The 15830-nt window shown below is 40.4% G+C and overlaps 1 protein-coding gene across 2 annotated transcripts in view; it reads right to left on the bottom strand.

The window, feature by feature from the left end:
- Window positions 1-439: 439 nt before the first annotated feature.
- The window catches only part of LOC136435753 (ubiquitin-like modifier-activating enzyme 1), an 81187-nt gene continuing 65796 nt past the window's right edge, over window positions 440-15830 (bottom strand). For both annotated transcript variants that reach the window (XM_066429449.1, XM_066429450.1), the window contains exons 20-27: window positions 15261-15407; window positions 14933-15007; window positions 11202-11480; window positions 5627-5806; window positions 4147-4251; window positions 3408-3506; window positions 2063-2163; window positions 440-1373 (exon numbers count right to left, since the gene is read on the bottom strand). In XM_066429449.1, coding sequence (XP_066285546.1) covers window positions 1238-1373; window positions 2063-2163; window positions 3408-3506; window positions 4147-4251; window positions 5627-5806; window positions 11202-11480; window positions 14933-15007; window positions 15261-15407 — 1122 coding nt within the window. In that variant the 3' untranslated portion in view covers window positions 440-1237. The remainder of the gene's footprint in view (window positions 1374-2062; window positions 2164-3407; window positions 3507-4146; window positions 4252-5626; window positions 5807-11201; window positions 11481-14932; window positions 15008-15260; window positions 15408-15830) is intronic.

Here is a 15830-nt window from a genome sequence, read left to right as displayed (position 1 = left end):
TTTGGACCCTTAAATTTACTCTCCAAGCAGAGGTATATGGGCAGATCGTCACCGTTTTATCATATGCCGTTTTTTTCGCTAGCCCATTCAACTAGAACGGTGACGATCTGCCCATATACCTCTGCTTGGAGAGTACCAGAAAACGAGATTTCAAAACAGTTCCCCTGCAGTACCATAGAAAGTCGTTAGGGGGGCCAAAAGCTAATCATCGAGACCTATCCACCTACCAAATATGAAGATGGTTTCAATGGTGGTTTCAATTTAACCTGTTAAAACCTTATTTAACCGTTTAAATTGCATTCATATTAGGCCAGTTAAATTAAAAGGTTAAATCTTTTAATTTATTCAACCGGCTATGATAGGCTTAAAATGAACAGGGTCCAATTGAAACATTGACAATGTGACCTGTAAAAAAAAAAAAGAGAGCAGAAAACACACCTCAATTGTGCAAACTTTTAATAATCCAGTAATCAGAAGTGAGGACAGTTTCTACAAGAAGTGAAAGCAGTTTCCATGGTGTCAAACAATCTGGATGAGTGGTGTACAGGAACGTATTTGGGGGAAGTTACATTAAGAGTTCAATAAAGACATCCTCCATGGAAATCTTTCCTCACCCTTGTGCCCCCTAAATACCTCACACTCCATTTCCATAAATGACTGACAGAAAGTTGTTTCAATAAAAGCTTTTCAAGCTAAGTCTGAAGAGGAATCGTCGCATCATGTTGGACAGCATGTACAACAGTGAATGGTGATTGCTGCATTGCACCAAGATATCTGCATACAATACAATGAGATCTGCCAACTCACAGACACAACATAACAGTAGCTGACTATAAACTGTTCTCCATGGGAGAGTTGCTGGCCAAAGACATATGTTTTGCAATATTTGTATTCTTTTGTCTTATTAGGAAAGATTCTTGAAATCCATTTAGGCTCGAATATAACAATAAAGATACATGTGTACATATAACTTGTTTCTCTCTGTTTCTCCACACAGAAGTGTAGTATATAATCACTTGCTTCTAGCATCGGCAGTTATCACACATGCTTTTTCAACAGTACAACTCACAAGCAGCAGATCTCCAATGTACACATATCCATACTACTGTAGTCATTAAGATCAGTCTGATGTTTCTGCAATTACGTTCATTCTTCTGGGAAATAATAAGGTTGTTGTGCTGGACAAACTCCTAGGCCTTCAAGACTGATTAGACCACCTCCCCTGAAAAAGAGCGGCTCAGCGCAGGGTGTAGCGGACGTACGGCACCTCCACATCCTCACCCTCCTCATCGTTGCAGCAGATTTCCAGGACTAAGGCCTTAACGTGAGACTTGATCTTCTTCTTGGACACCTTCATCACAGCTTCTGACATTCTGTGAACAGTAAACCTGGTGTCAGCAACAAGTCTTTAATCCACAGTTCTACAGATGGCTAGAAAAATATAGTTATCAAGGAGAACAAGAGACATGTGAGACTACCTAATACGTTGTCATGAATGGGATTCATCTTTAACCCAACATGAAATACAAATCACCTCACACTAGTCAGTCAGGTGACTTCAAACATACTACAGAATGACAGCAGTAGTCTCATGTATTTGCTCATGATATACCGAAGTAAAAAAAAATCAGCTACTGCATTTTAGCGTAATAGGCTACCACTCATTTGTGACCACTGCCCTAAATTAGTACCATTAAATCTTATTTTTCAACTAGCATAAAGATACTTGGAAATAATTATTTTATTCCTCTAATAATGTAAAGAAATGCTGATCCTCCAAACTGACAAAAAAATCCTTCTGACTACATGTGGTCTAAAAACAATCAAGTCCCCTCATGGGTACACTTTTAATGCCACCTTTTTACCTTAACATTCTTAAAATCTCCTCACTCTGGAAAGACCACGACTCCTTTTCACAACATACCTCAGCTTAGTTGCTTTGCTACCTCGCAATTACCATTACGCTACAATAAAATCCTGCAACATTTGCAAGTCAATGGCGTACAGAAACACAGACAAAAATTAATGAGTCAACTGTCAAGGTGGACATGGGTTAACTTACTTCATACTGAGTCTCTCATCCAGCTTGGACTTGGGCATGAAGAAGGAGTAGATCATGGAGACGCCTTGGGACAGCATGGTTATCTCCAACTTGTGCTCATTCTAATGTGTAACAATGAAAGGTAAAAACATCAAGTCTGTCATGTATATACATGTATTAGGAGAATGCACAAATCTGACTGACGCAACTTGGACAGTACAATAAACAAATTTGAACCAAACAAACTGGTTTCATCATAGGGGGGATTTTGGTCACAAACTGTCTATGCCATCGCGCACGTCTATAAGGAATAGTATGGGTTTGACCAACATTCCCCGAATTCCCACTGGCTTCACAGAGCCTAGCGTCTCACGGGCATTCACTTCCCGTGGGCGGCCCGGCACCCACAAACAATAAAACTGTTGTCTAATGTAGCATTAATGCCAGAAATACATATGCAGCACTAATGTTTGGTTAGTGCACACTGCCATGATAATTTCATGGTAATTATGGCTGTCCAAATACCAGTCCCTTAATGTCCTAGCAGCCATGCCTTGGACCAAGGCTTGAACCAATTAGTTGGCATCTTTCCAGCATTAGTGCTTTCTGCCACGGCCTTTAGTCATGCTTGACCTATACATTAGCACCCTGCAACAACTGGGGTTTTTGACAAGGGTGGACTGTAGTTAGGGGGCAGAGGGTTAATTTGGTGTGACCACCCCCACTGGCACCAGCCAGGGGAAATGGTTTCCACTTCCCCTTCAGTCCAAGAAGACTGGGTCATAAATGATGATTAATGGACAGGGGTGTATGCTGGCATTAATGCTCTGTTCCAAAGGGAGCAGAGGGAATCCAGCATTAATGCCCAATGTGCTCCGCTAAGGAGCGCGTAGTGCGGCATTAATGCTACATTAGACAACAGTTTGGCAAGGCATTGCCTTCAAAGGTTATCGCTATACAATCTTGCTGGCTATTCTCCTTCTTCACTTGCATAAGATACGGAGAAATATGGCTTAATTTGTACCTACATGTATCTGTCGTAAATCAGTCAGGTTGTAATCGAACGCTTGCTTCCTCCAGGTTCTGGGACTGGTTGAGCACGTTTGGACATGCGCTATGACAGACAGTTTGTGACCAAAATTTCTTCTAAGACGAAACCAGTTTGTGGGGTTCAAAAAATCGTCTATTGTAATGACAAAATTTGTGATTTCGGAATCCCAAAACCTGTACTCAAACATGAGCAAGACCAGGGTGGTAAGGTCGTACTAAGCTCCCTAAATGCATTGTTAAAAAGCAGACAGCAATGTTTAAAAAAGATTATCTTAAACTACATCTCATGTCATTTATTCTTAGCATTTTGACCTACCTGGAAGTAGTCAATGAACTCCTTGAGGGTCATTTCATTGCCATTCTGTACTCCCTGTACCTCAAACCGGTCCCACAAGGTAAACTCTTTATCATAGTACTGCAGGATGACAGGAAAGCATAACATATTCCTCAATGACATGTACACATGGCTTCAGCAGCTCACACAGAAACTTTCCTACATACATTGTATCATATCAGTGGACACTGGACAGAGATTTGTCCACTGGACAGAGATTTTAGTGTTTCTAACATAATAGAAAAATGTAAATGTGACCACACTTTTTAGGTATGTGCAGGCCTTTATAATCTATTGGTGGCTATTGAGTTTTACAACTGAACAAATTGTAAAATCATAAGTAAAAATTTGTGAATGGAAATAGCGACCCATTTTTTTTTTCAAAACCGGAAAAACAGGAGACGCTATTCCGAGAAGCAACAAATCAAGTGCTCAAACAAATTACACATTAAGCAAGCAACTTTTTTTTGGGGGACACATTTAGTGGCCTTGAACCAAGCAATTTGGGGAATAGGGGCATCATACTTTCCTGAATATGCCAAAAGAAGATGCAAGTTATTTCTTTTTGGTAATTTTATTTCATCCACAACAGTGCAAGTTGACCCAAAAAAGTATTTCCAGCCCTGAAAAAACACTTAAATTCTCTGCGAGCCTCAATTTAAGTGGGAAGTTGTTGTTTATACTAAGAAGATCACATATGCAGTACATGCAGCAATCTCACCTTGTTTGAAGGAGCAGCTATTGGTTCTGAGAAGCCAAAGAAGGGCAATGCCAGGTTGACGAAGCCATTCTTGTAAGTCTCCAACTTCTTTGCTCCACTCACAATCTATGCAAGAGTGAAAAGAACAGGTTTCCACTTTGACATACTGAATTTGTTTCTACTCTCCTTAGTGTGTGGTAGAAAACTGAAGAACTTTTAAGCGTAATGTAAGCACATTTCTATAGTAAATTGCAAAAGGTTGAAATAAGAAAACAATACACCCCACAGTACATGACATTGTTTTCACCTTACTTCCTATATACATACATATTACTTTTGAATATCTTTGGTCACAAGGCGATATCAAACATTGAAGAAATAAGTACATAGGTCACACTACGGAGAAACCACACTTTATACAATGTACAAATGTCTCCGTGGGTGGGGGTTCTATCCTAGATCAGACATGTTGTCAGGGATTGGATTTGTCATTTTGAATGGTGACATAAAGCCGACAGCTTTACTGTGCCATATCTCTGCAGTCATTCTAATTCTTAAGGTGGGGGACAGGCATGCCGCAGCACTTCTGGGGTGTCTTGAAAATACTACTTAGTGTTATGTGTGGCTCTTGATTTTTTTTCTCCAAGTACCTTTGTGCAAGACGATAATTTATGCAAGATTTTATGACGTCATGATGATGTCATCAACAATTACAGGGCTACGCCCCTTTTTTACAAAAGTGGTTTTTCCTCGTTAACGATCCAATGTACAAAGCTAATATTTTAAGGACTGATGCATAATAGTGCTATTGTCAATATACGGGCTCCTTTTTTTATGTCTTTTGAAATTAATTTTCGGTGAATTTTTTTTCAATAATTTAATGAGAACCTCCTTCTGTGGGCCCTCCCACATTTTTAAAGCATCAGAATGCTAATGCCACCCATGAGAGGCAAGTTCAGGTGGTAAACCTCAGAACAGCATTTCTTTGTCTGCCCTATCATATACAGTTTTGTCAAACTTTTGCCTTTAAAATCATGCTGTAGGGATAGTATTCATAAAATTGGAATTTACTAATCTACTAATCGTAGAATGACCCAAAATCGCCATTTTTTGCTTTTTTCCCAATCACCCTAGCACAAAAAGTGACATACGGGTCAGTGACCTCTGCAAACACACTATCTGACAGTCAGAGCAGTGTTCACAGCCAGGCCAGAGAAGCCAACTTTCCAGAGGGAGGGAGGGAATAGCCAAAATGGGGGCCCCTGATTGGCCAGGCTGTTCCAAAAGGTATTGGCACCCAGTCAGGACGTTAGAAACTGCAACTTTGCCCTTGAAGTTTGCGGTAAACTGATAACCTATGTAGGAAAATGATGCCAGATAATGAAAATAGACCTATATATCTAACAAATCAGATGGTTATTTTGTCTAAATACTTTTGTTGAAATATTGCTGTGGCATGCCTGTCTCCCACTTTAAACTCATTTATGGTGTTTAAACTAACCTTGTACAGTTCTAAACAGACCAGGCCTGTAATGAGTGATGTTGTGGTAGCAATGGCAGGGATGATTTTGCCAGCAATGAGCTTGCTCTTGTGCCTGTCAGCAGGAGTGATGTCGTAGTTCTCGGCACGGAGGTTGGAGGCTGCCACAATGAAGTCCATGTGGAAATTTGTGTCGTCATCCTGAGAATAAGAGTTAATATGCACTTAACACAAGATTGTGAATCTTTAGGACTGGTCAACTTACATCTAATACATCTAAGCACTAAGTGCAAATGACGAAAGTACTATGGCTAGATTGCTATAATATCATAGCAGAAAAAAGTGATATTCCTCTCAAACCTCTATAATCAGTTCACTAGTATGACTAAAGGTATGACTGAGGTGTGGCTGAAGAGTTTTAGGATGTTATTGAAAGCCCTTAATTTCTTTGCAGGTAGTACCAGCGTTCCCGCCAGCCCAGGTTCATGAGTGCGTCCACCAAAATATAATACGGGTAGCGGTCGCAAATTAGGGGGGTTCGGGGGATTCTCCCCCGGGAAATGTTGATCTTCAAGTCTTCAGAAACGCAATCTCTCGCATTTTGACAGACAAATCATGCGATTCAGATTGGTTGTCGGCGGTCCCTTTTACCGCCGCCATTGGTATTATCGGTAACTGTTACTAACGTGTTAGAGGTGCTAATAAGAACCCAAAAATTTTCAAAAAGCAGGAAATCAGCAGATTATTTTGTCACACGTTGTAGTTTACTTCTCACACATTGTTATGTATCGCCCATACTATGTATGGGCGGTACATATAGTGTTTGTAATGTTTCTGTCTCCTCCTCCTCCTCCTGTCAAATCTTCAAATAGATTCATCTCGGTTGTCCCTGAGCCAAATAAGCTGAAATTTGGTATGCTCTGTTTGGTTTTCTGACCAAAAACGTACATTTAGGCCTCCAGTGCCTTAGTATTTAAACCAAAGAACCTGAAATTTAGTTTAGTTGTGCATTGGATATTTACCCAGATGACTAGTATTAACGAAGACCTGATGGGTCAGTTTGGACATACCCAATGATGAAGGGCCTTTCATTATGTATCGCCCATACATATTGTTTCTCTCATGTTTCTTTCTTCTTCTCCTCCTGTCAAATCTTCAAATCGATTCATCTCGGTCGTCCCTGAGCCAAAACGACTGGTAGCTTTGCATAGCGTTCAACTGCAGTAAGGTTTGAACGAGGGCACACTGAGGTATTTTGTTGAACTGGCGAAGTGTCGATGTTATTAGTCGGTAAAGCTACGTCCACGGCGGTGTAAACACGGTCAAAAATATGTGCAACATGCTGGCGGCAGGCGTACTGTATTCAATGAAATTGCCACTGAAAATGCGTAAAATAGCTTGAGTAGGGCCTACGAAGCGTACCAGTAAAAACAAACAATACGTCAGCGGCTCTACAACACTCAAAATTATGGTAATTTGGCTGAAGATACGAGGCGGCGCTTGTAGAAGCTCTCACAATTACGAGCGTAAACAACACAACCTAAAGGTCAGTGACCCCAAGCCCCACGTGCACCTGGCGTGTGGTTGACAAGATAGTTGTCTTGCAGGTGGTGCCGTAATTATTGAATGGGGGGACGTTTTGAATTTGATTTCGAACAGGGGTGATTACACAAAAGTTCTTTTTTTTTAATAGAGATGTTTTCTGAATGTTCCATTATGCATGGTAGTTCCTGTAATCTATTCTTTCAAACTGGGGACACAAGCTCCGTTTCGGGCCTGGAATATTACTTTGCAATAGTTCACTTTTAGTTTTAGGCAGACTGTTTTGCCATGGGATGATTTTGGGAGCTAATTTTTGCATTGGGAGGGAGAATGAACATGGGTGCCTTGAAAAGCTGATCCATACATAGGGTTTCAAATTGGGAGAGATTCATTTCTGACTGGTCTTCAATTCAATTCTTTATTCAAATAACAACATTGCAGACATACAACAAACGTTAACCTGGATCGTGTTGATATTTACAATGGTCATTACATGGTCTTACTTCATAATAGTTTAACGTTATTTTGGAATGTTCCATTTTTGCATTAGAACAGTCGCTTTTTGCTACCTCCTTCATCATGTACCTTTGTGATTTATCTTGTGACTCAGTCTGTCAGGGAAGATGTAGATTGTGAAACATATAAAATGAGTAACCGAGTGTGTTAAGCAAGACAGACTTGGCTTAAGGATAGACAGGAGAGGACATGCAGAGTGACTTGGAATAGTTAGATCTTTATTCCAAGTCACTCTGCATGTCCTCTCCTGTCTATCCTTAAGCCAAGTCTGTCTTGCTTAACACACTCGGTTACTCATTTTATATGTTTCACAATCTACATCTTCCCTGACAGACTGAGTCACAAGATAAATCACAAAGGTACATGATGAAGGAGGTAGCAAGTCTCAGGGGGAATGGACAGCCTTGTGCCCAGTTGCACAGCCTTAGTCATACTCCATGTCCATTTCTCAGTAAGCTAAGGGATTCCTCTACCTACACACATCTGTTTACACATATTTTACATGGACTATATTACAGATAGACACTATGATATTTCTCCATATAAAATCAAAGGATTACAAGAAGTTGGGTGTGATTTTAGTGAATTGTATTGGTTTCTGGGACATATATGAACTTTGATGTATCGATGTATTTGCTTTGTGCTTTGTTACGTTGTGATGCTGTCATCCTTCAGGCATCTCATGTTTGGCGCGAACCTTTGGCTGAGTTCGTCCCAGTTCAAGATTTAAACCGTTTGTAAAATCCTTAGAGCCGCGAATATTCATATAAATGTCATTAAAAAAAGCACAACAAGGGCAACAACACGATATTTAGAGGCGCTCCTTGTTTGAGTGAATCTTCTATTCCCCGCGGCCCAGACCCCACGGCCGTAGGACTGTCGGCACTTTTGAAGATCTTACAGATTACGGGGGCGTGTCACACTGGGTCCAGGGACATCCGGCAATTTCATGGGTACCAGGCGTGAGTTTGATGTTTTTGAGGCGTGCAGCGATCCGCCCCTGGCGTTGGACAGCCAACAATGCGTAACAGAGAACCCTGGGAGTACAACGTAGGCTTCTTTCTTACTAAAAGAGCGGTTGTTCTTGTTGTTGTTGTCCTTGTTCTAAGATTCTAGAAATTAGCCTTCCTTCCAAATTTTGTTTGGACACACTCAGTCTTTTCCAAAAAAAATACGTCCAAGGACGCACTGCAGTATGCCTGGCGGGAACACTGGATAGTACCTTATAGCAAGATGATAATTTATGCCAATTAGTATAACGTCATGATGGCGTCATCAACAGTTATAAGGCCACGCACATTTTTTTCAAAAAAGGCTCTCCTTGGCTTGAACTTCAATGTTTATCAATGATACTTTGCAGGAATATGCTAGTTAGCCAATATCTAATCAACCGTGTATTCTGATGCGCTAAGTTTGAGAGATGTTTGTATGTATGCGTTTGTATGTATGCTGGACCGGTTTCTGTTTTCCCCGGGAATTCATCCAAAAATGTGCCCAAATGTATTCTACCCGATTTAAAAAATGGCGCTCATATCGCCAGCAGCATAAAGGTCATTTTAAGACACCACTGTTACGGAGGTTAAGTGTGGTAAATTTATTTTGCTGCAAAGTATCACTGAGGATCATGACAAGTGGGAAGGGAACCACCGCAACAACAACAGACTAAGGAAAACTGTTGCAACAATTTTATGTTTAAAAATGCTTGAAAACAAACAGTAAGTGGCAACTGAGCAACAAGTATTTTGTTTTTAACTAACTAGCTAGCATTTTGTTGGAAAAGAATTTGTTTCATATGATGAAAACTCGTTGGTGACGCGTGTGCCTGCAGCGAAACAGTCATAAAGGGTAGAGTACAATCAAACGACCACCCTGGGGACCAAGGAAAAGCGGTTGCGTTGGACAGGTGGTCACCTTGAAGAGGATCGACTCACATCATGTCTCCAAGTTGAGACGTTAATCAATACGGTATTACATAGAGGGATGGAACATGATGTGATTTTAGACAGCACAACTTACAGGTTTAATTCGCATTGACAGAAAGATGCTACAAAATTATATTTTTCGTTATCTTTTTAATTCTAATGTGCCGTTACATTGTGTACAAATTTCCATCATACTTAACTTTTGACAAAACACAGTGTCAGCCTCTCAGGTGAATATCGCCCTTCCGCATTCACATGTTACGTCAAATAGTACACACACACATACATAACATCTTAGTAAGGCCTAGGAAAGAGCCCTAGCAAAACCTGCTGACCCCAATCTTCTTTTGGGGACCGACTGCTGGATAAAAGGGGCAAAATTTCTTAGATCTGACAACTGAATGATGAAAACGTAGTGCTGCAATTTCGCTGACCGAGCCCACAACCACATCAAAAGGCAAGAGTGGCACAAACTGTACAGCGTCAGCGATGACAAGCAAGCAGTGCCCAATAAAGGTTTGTGAGATTCATGGAAGCAAAAAGAAAATTAATTTTCATCAATAACGGGAGTACTAGTATTCCAAATGTTCATAATCAAGAAACCTTGTGTTTTATTTAGAAATGCCAGCGGTAATGTTACAAAGATAGCGGTGGTCCTCCAACAATATGTCTTGCCGATATGTTTTACCTGCTGCGAAGTCCTTTTTTGGCGGTATTTAGTGAGACACAGGCAAATTTTTGATAAAAATAAAAGTAATGGATAATGATTTCTGTACCACGTATTCATGTTGACAATTTTAAGTTAAAACCGAACCAGAAGCTTGCGGTATGACTGGCGGGCAAATGCAATGCCGAAAAGTATTTTGTTCTATTTATGTTTTTTGGTGTTTTTTAAAATCTTTGTAAACGTTTTGTTAAAACATTTTATGACTGGATCGATGTCATTCCAAGTGATAAAAGGATGTTCCCACTTGGTGCAACAAAGGTAACATGTTGTAAAAAATACATGTATGCGAATAACCTTCAAACTGACATATCACTTTTTACACAATAAGCAGTGTGGCGAGCTCGCTGCCTTTTGCCACTTGCGTTGTTTTTTAGATTTAAAAAAAATTTGCCATTTCAACCGGCACACTGGCGATAGTAGAGCTGCGCTAGGATGGCACTGGGACGGCGCTAGAGTGGTACACTGGCCTTTGTGCACACCACTGCAGTGGAAGCCATTCACACGCTGCTGCTGCAGTACCGCAGCCCAGTGAGAGGGGGGGTTTCATCCTTTGCCAGTGCTAAATTGTTAATTTTGTAACAGGACCCAAGTCTCTCATTTTTATGCAAACATTAATTTGCTAACCTGTGCTCAATACAAAAACACTCCAGTATTGTTGACACATGCACAACACCTGACTGTGGGACATAGCATCATAACAGAGGGTTACGAATTTCAAAATTTTCCCAGGGGAGTATCCTCAGGACCCTTTAGCTCTAACAAATAAATAAAAGGGCTTTGCATTCCCTTAACATGATAGCGGCTATGACTAGTACGAGATAAACTCAGCTGGAAAGAGGGACAGAGGAGGGAGAAGCACTTGATGTCAGACATCAGATTTTCAACTCACTTTCTCAAATTCTAAAGGAGACATCTGGGAGCCCTTGAAGCTCTCTGGAGCAGGCAAAGAGTTCCTCACAGTCTCCAGCTGATCATCATCACATGAGCTAGCAGAGGCCTGGGCTTCTGCATCAGTCACGTCGATCTTCACTCCCGACCTGGGCTTGAACTCTGGGACTGTGAGTTTGTTCAGCAGGTCTGTGATGTACTTTCTATCCTCGCTGCCCTTCAGACTGTAGCACTGTGCCAACAGGTTAGCCCCAGATACCACATAGTCCATGTGGGTTTTCTGGAGAGAAGAAGACAATGACAGAACATTCAATCCATTATTCATGAACTTAAGTCTCTTTCATCCACAAGTGTACACAGCAGCTCCCAAGACATTCTGTTTAAGTTCTACACAGCTGTCTACTGAGAACTTACCTGCATGAGTATTCAGCAAATAGTCAAGGAGCTAATACAATCGACAATCTCCAGTATGCTATCATACATTTTACATTACCATACAAATTCACCAAGTTTCCCTACCTTGTGTTGTGCCAATATATATAGATTAAACCCGGTAATAACACGTTCTTACCCCACCTTCATTCCTCAAGCTGGCAGAGTCAAAAACTGACTAACACTCTGATGTTAACTGTGAAACAGTTTCAGGATAGATTCATAAAACCAATCAAGGAACAGCAATTACTGGTATATTACTGGCAGTTGAGAAATCACAATCATGAAAGTGCATTTTCTAACTAACTGAATGAAGAAAACTGAGCATTCATAAAGAAAATTCATTATTGCGACTATTTAGTATACAGTAGAAGCACCTCGGATTCATGCATATTCCATTCAATTGCACCAAATCTCCTTGGCAAATATATATACACACACATATACACACATATATATATATACATATATGCATAAACATATATACATGCATATACATGCATATATATGTATGTATGTATGTATGTATATATAATAATAATATATATATACATATATACACCAAAAGAAAAGAATTATATAAAACAGCTTCCGTTAATTCCCCTAGCTTTCTCCATTTGAATAACTTACTAAAATCCATCTTACTACTAAAATCAACCAACCCACTTATGATACAAAACGTGGGTCTCTTCATTTTCCACTGCCTTCAAAAGAGAAGACAAACCCAACCAGTCAACCATAGCTAACATAGAACTTTCACAGTAGACTAGATAACTTTTTCTATTTCCATGTATCTCCATGTACTTGTTTGTCTGCAATTAGTATATATATATATATATATATATATATATATATATGTCACAGTAGAGATGGCGATTCAGGACAATCGGCGATTGTCCTAGGACAGATCGCGATCTCCGTTTGTCCTAGGACAGACTGCGATCGCGATCTGTCCTAGGACAATTCCTGATTCTACTAGTAGATCTGTCCTAGGACAAACGGCGATCCAAACTGAATGATGCTAAGATATTTTAATATCTTAAAAGGAAACAGCAATATTTTTTTATAAACCATGATTTTATTTAGTATTTACAAACTCTGATCAAAACTCAATTGATGCTAAGATAAAGGAAACAGCAATATACAGCAACAATGTTTGATCACCCTCTAATTCTTATTGTTCTGCTTAAGTTGTGAAATCATTCAGTATATGTCTGACTGTGAAATGATATACTAGTAGGTGTGAAACTGTAGTATCTTAAAACTGAGATTGATATTTTGACACCTGTTTTATCATTTCACAATTGTTGTTCTCCTAAGGTTGTGAATTCAATAGGTGTGAAACTGTATTATCTTGACACCTCAAAATTTGCATACTGAAACATTGTTGGATCACCTTGTTCTAACTGATATCTTTCACACATTATCAAAATTTTGTCCCTCAGCTTTATCAGAAATTACTTTATCAGAAAACATACTCACATGAAATTTATCCATCATGAAATATGAACTAATTCACCTGAAATAGTTAATAACTGTGAAATGTAGGTAGCATGTTAAACATGATTGAAATGTAATGCAATGATTCATTCTATTTTCCAAAGCATTTCCATCTAATCAGAATTTGTCCAAGTAGAATCGCCGTTTGTCCTAGGACAGATTGCGATCGCAATCTCTACTAGTAGAATCGGCGATTGTCCTAGGACAAATCGCGATCGCAGTCTGTCCTAGGACAAGCGGCGATCGCGATCTTTTCTAGGACAATCGGCGATTGTCCTGAATCGCCATCTCTACTGTGACATATATATATATATATATATAAATATACATATAAATATATAAACATACATATACATTCATTCCATTCATTCCTTCCTTGAGCCAGTCTTTACTTCATTTGATAAATGGACGGCCATGATAAGGTTGCTGATGAAGAGGTGTGATGAAAAACAAATTACAGTAGAATCCGCATTTGCATTTGTAAGCGTTTTTGGTGCAATTATCCAGCTGGTGCAATAATGCAAAGGGCCCAGCTGGACCGCACTACCATGGGCGGGGAGGGGGTATTGTTAGTCAGAAACACTAGCACAAAGAAAACAGACGAAATTATTCAGTTATCAACTTTATTTACACATGTACAGTATTCAAGGCTTTTTTTTTTAATCGTAGATCATGTATCGCCATGAAACTAGGCCTAGGAATTGAAACTAAATCTAGGTTACTGATTACGGGTGAGCCCAGAGCAGTGCCTCCTCTCATGTCTGGACAGATTTGACTGTCGACACCATGGTAGTGAGTTGAACAACGTACTGTACTACGTATCCAGTGGGTAGATATGGTTAGATGACTTAGATCAGTGACAGATCATTCTCCTTATAAGTTATAGCAGAGCCGAACCCGCGTATACCTCCTTCCGGTGAATGCGGGAAGTTTCTAGGACGCGGATTCAGCTCTGCCATAAAAGGAATGTAACAGATGATCAAGTCAGCACCACACCCCAAAAAGCGACTGCTATGTCCGTCTACGCGTCTGTAGGCATTGCTGAGTGGTTTCCGACTGAATTTGACGTAAAGACGCCGGTCTTTTATTATAATTATTGCAGCAGTATGGGACTATAGCGCTGCCGCCGAACCTAAAACCACCGACAACACCCCATGTCATCCTTAATGGGAAATCAAATCCCCGCGAACTTAAATGCATTCACAGTAATATGACAGTGTACAGATAGAGACCTATCTTTATTGAGTACAGCATGCTGTCTACCAAAGCGTAATGCCGCCTTTGGTAGGCGTGCGTCTCTAAATGGTGCATGCCAACAGGCCCCGTGACACGACCAGGACCGCCCATATGATTCCTCAAAAAGAGTTTTAAACATATTGGCGGTATTGTGCCTCTACACAGGCAGTTATCGGCTCATTTGTACCGCGTTTGCCAATTTTTAGCACACATTTTTAGTTAACTTGCCACAGATTTTTGAAAAAAATTGGTGTAGTTATCCGGCATTGGTGACAATGTGCCGTGCAGATATGCGGAGTCACTAACAATGCATGGGAACCGGTTTGGGATTTAGGGATTCTGTGCAATTAAATGGAATGTGCGTTAATCCGAGGTGCAATTACAGTGGCTTCTACTGTACCAATAAAAAGCTGAATTTTTGTCTGCTTTGGGTTACTGTTTCGTAAAATAGATTGATGAAAATAAAATTGCTGGTTTGGGGAAACAAAACAAATGTCTACACAGAATAGTATGTGGATAAATTGCTGTCCATCATCAGTGAGATAAAAGCGAAAGGGTACCTACATTGTTAATGTCAAAAACAAGTGGATGGGGGCAGCGCTTTGGTCCAGACCAGAAGGGAGCTCCAGAAGTGGTCAACTGTAGGACGGGAAAGAACATCAGGGGATTTGGCTAATTCACAGAAACTAGCATGTCGGTTAGGTACAGAACTACACTCTGACCTGGTACAATTAAAAAACACCATCAGCTACACTGAGTAGCTACAAGAAAATACAGCTGCTGCATATCGCCTTGGCAAAGACAGTTACAAAGCTGCAGTCTTCCGTCAAAAGGTTACCATCACTATAATCTATAGATAATTTTCCCAGGGGTATAATAAACGTTTCTTTACCTGGTCAGCAGGGAAGTTGTAGAGGAGCTGTTTGATCTGGTTATGGTACTGCTGCTGCCAGTGCAGTCGGGCCCACTTCACACACTCTTCAAACTTAGCAGGCCGGTCATCAACAAGAGCTCGTTTCACAGCTTCTAGCACTTCCACCTGTAGATACAGAGACAACAGCATACTTGATCATACAAATTGTTACTTAGTGACCAGACTTTTTTACTAGGTAATTTACGCAGGAATGAATATTCATAGGTACACATTAAGGGTCTGCATTTGCACTATAGCGGGAACTACAGACAGGCTTCAACATTCACTGGAGAAAACAACAAACAGCAGAGTTCAACCACGGTCAGAGGCAAATACATGTACTGCCAAAGTTATAACCATTACAAGTACACATTTGTATATGGTGACATTGGTTTCTATAGCCAACTAACAAACCAACAAGTAAGCCAGATCACTTAGGCTCCCATTCCACTGGGATGCCGCTCTCACTGCGACCTCAATTTGGCCAGAGCGCAGAGCGAGCGCCGTGGGAGCACGGAGGGAGCGTGCAGAGAGCGCCATGCGCGCCAT

Source organism: Branchiostoma lanceolatum, chromosome 5 (genome assembly GCF_035083965.1).
Source record: "Branchiostoma lanceolatum isolate klBraLanc5 chromosome 5, klBraLanc5.hap2, whole genome shotgun sequence".
Classification (NCBI taxonomy): Eukaryota; Metazoa; Chordata; class Leptocardii; order Amphioxiformes; family Branchiostomatidae; genus Branchiostoma; species Branchiostoma lanceolatum.
Note: the sequence above shows the minus strand (reverse complement) of the source record. Positions and strands in the feature narration are given on the sequence as shown.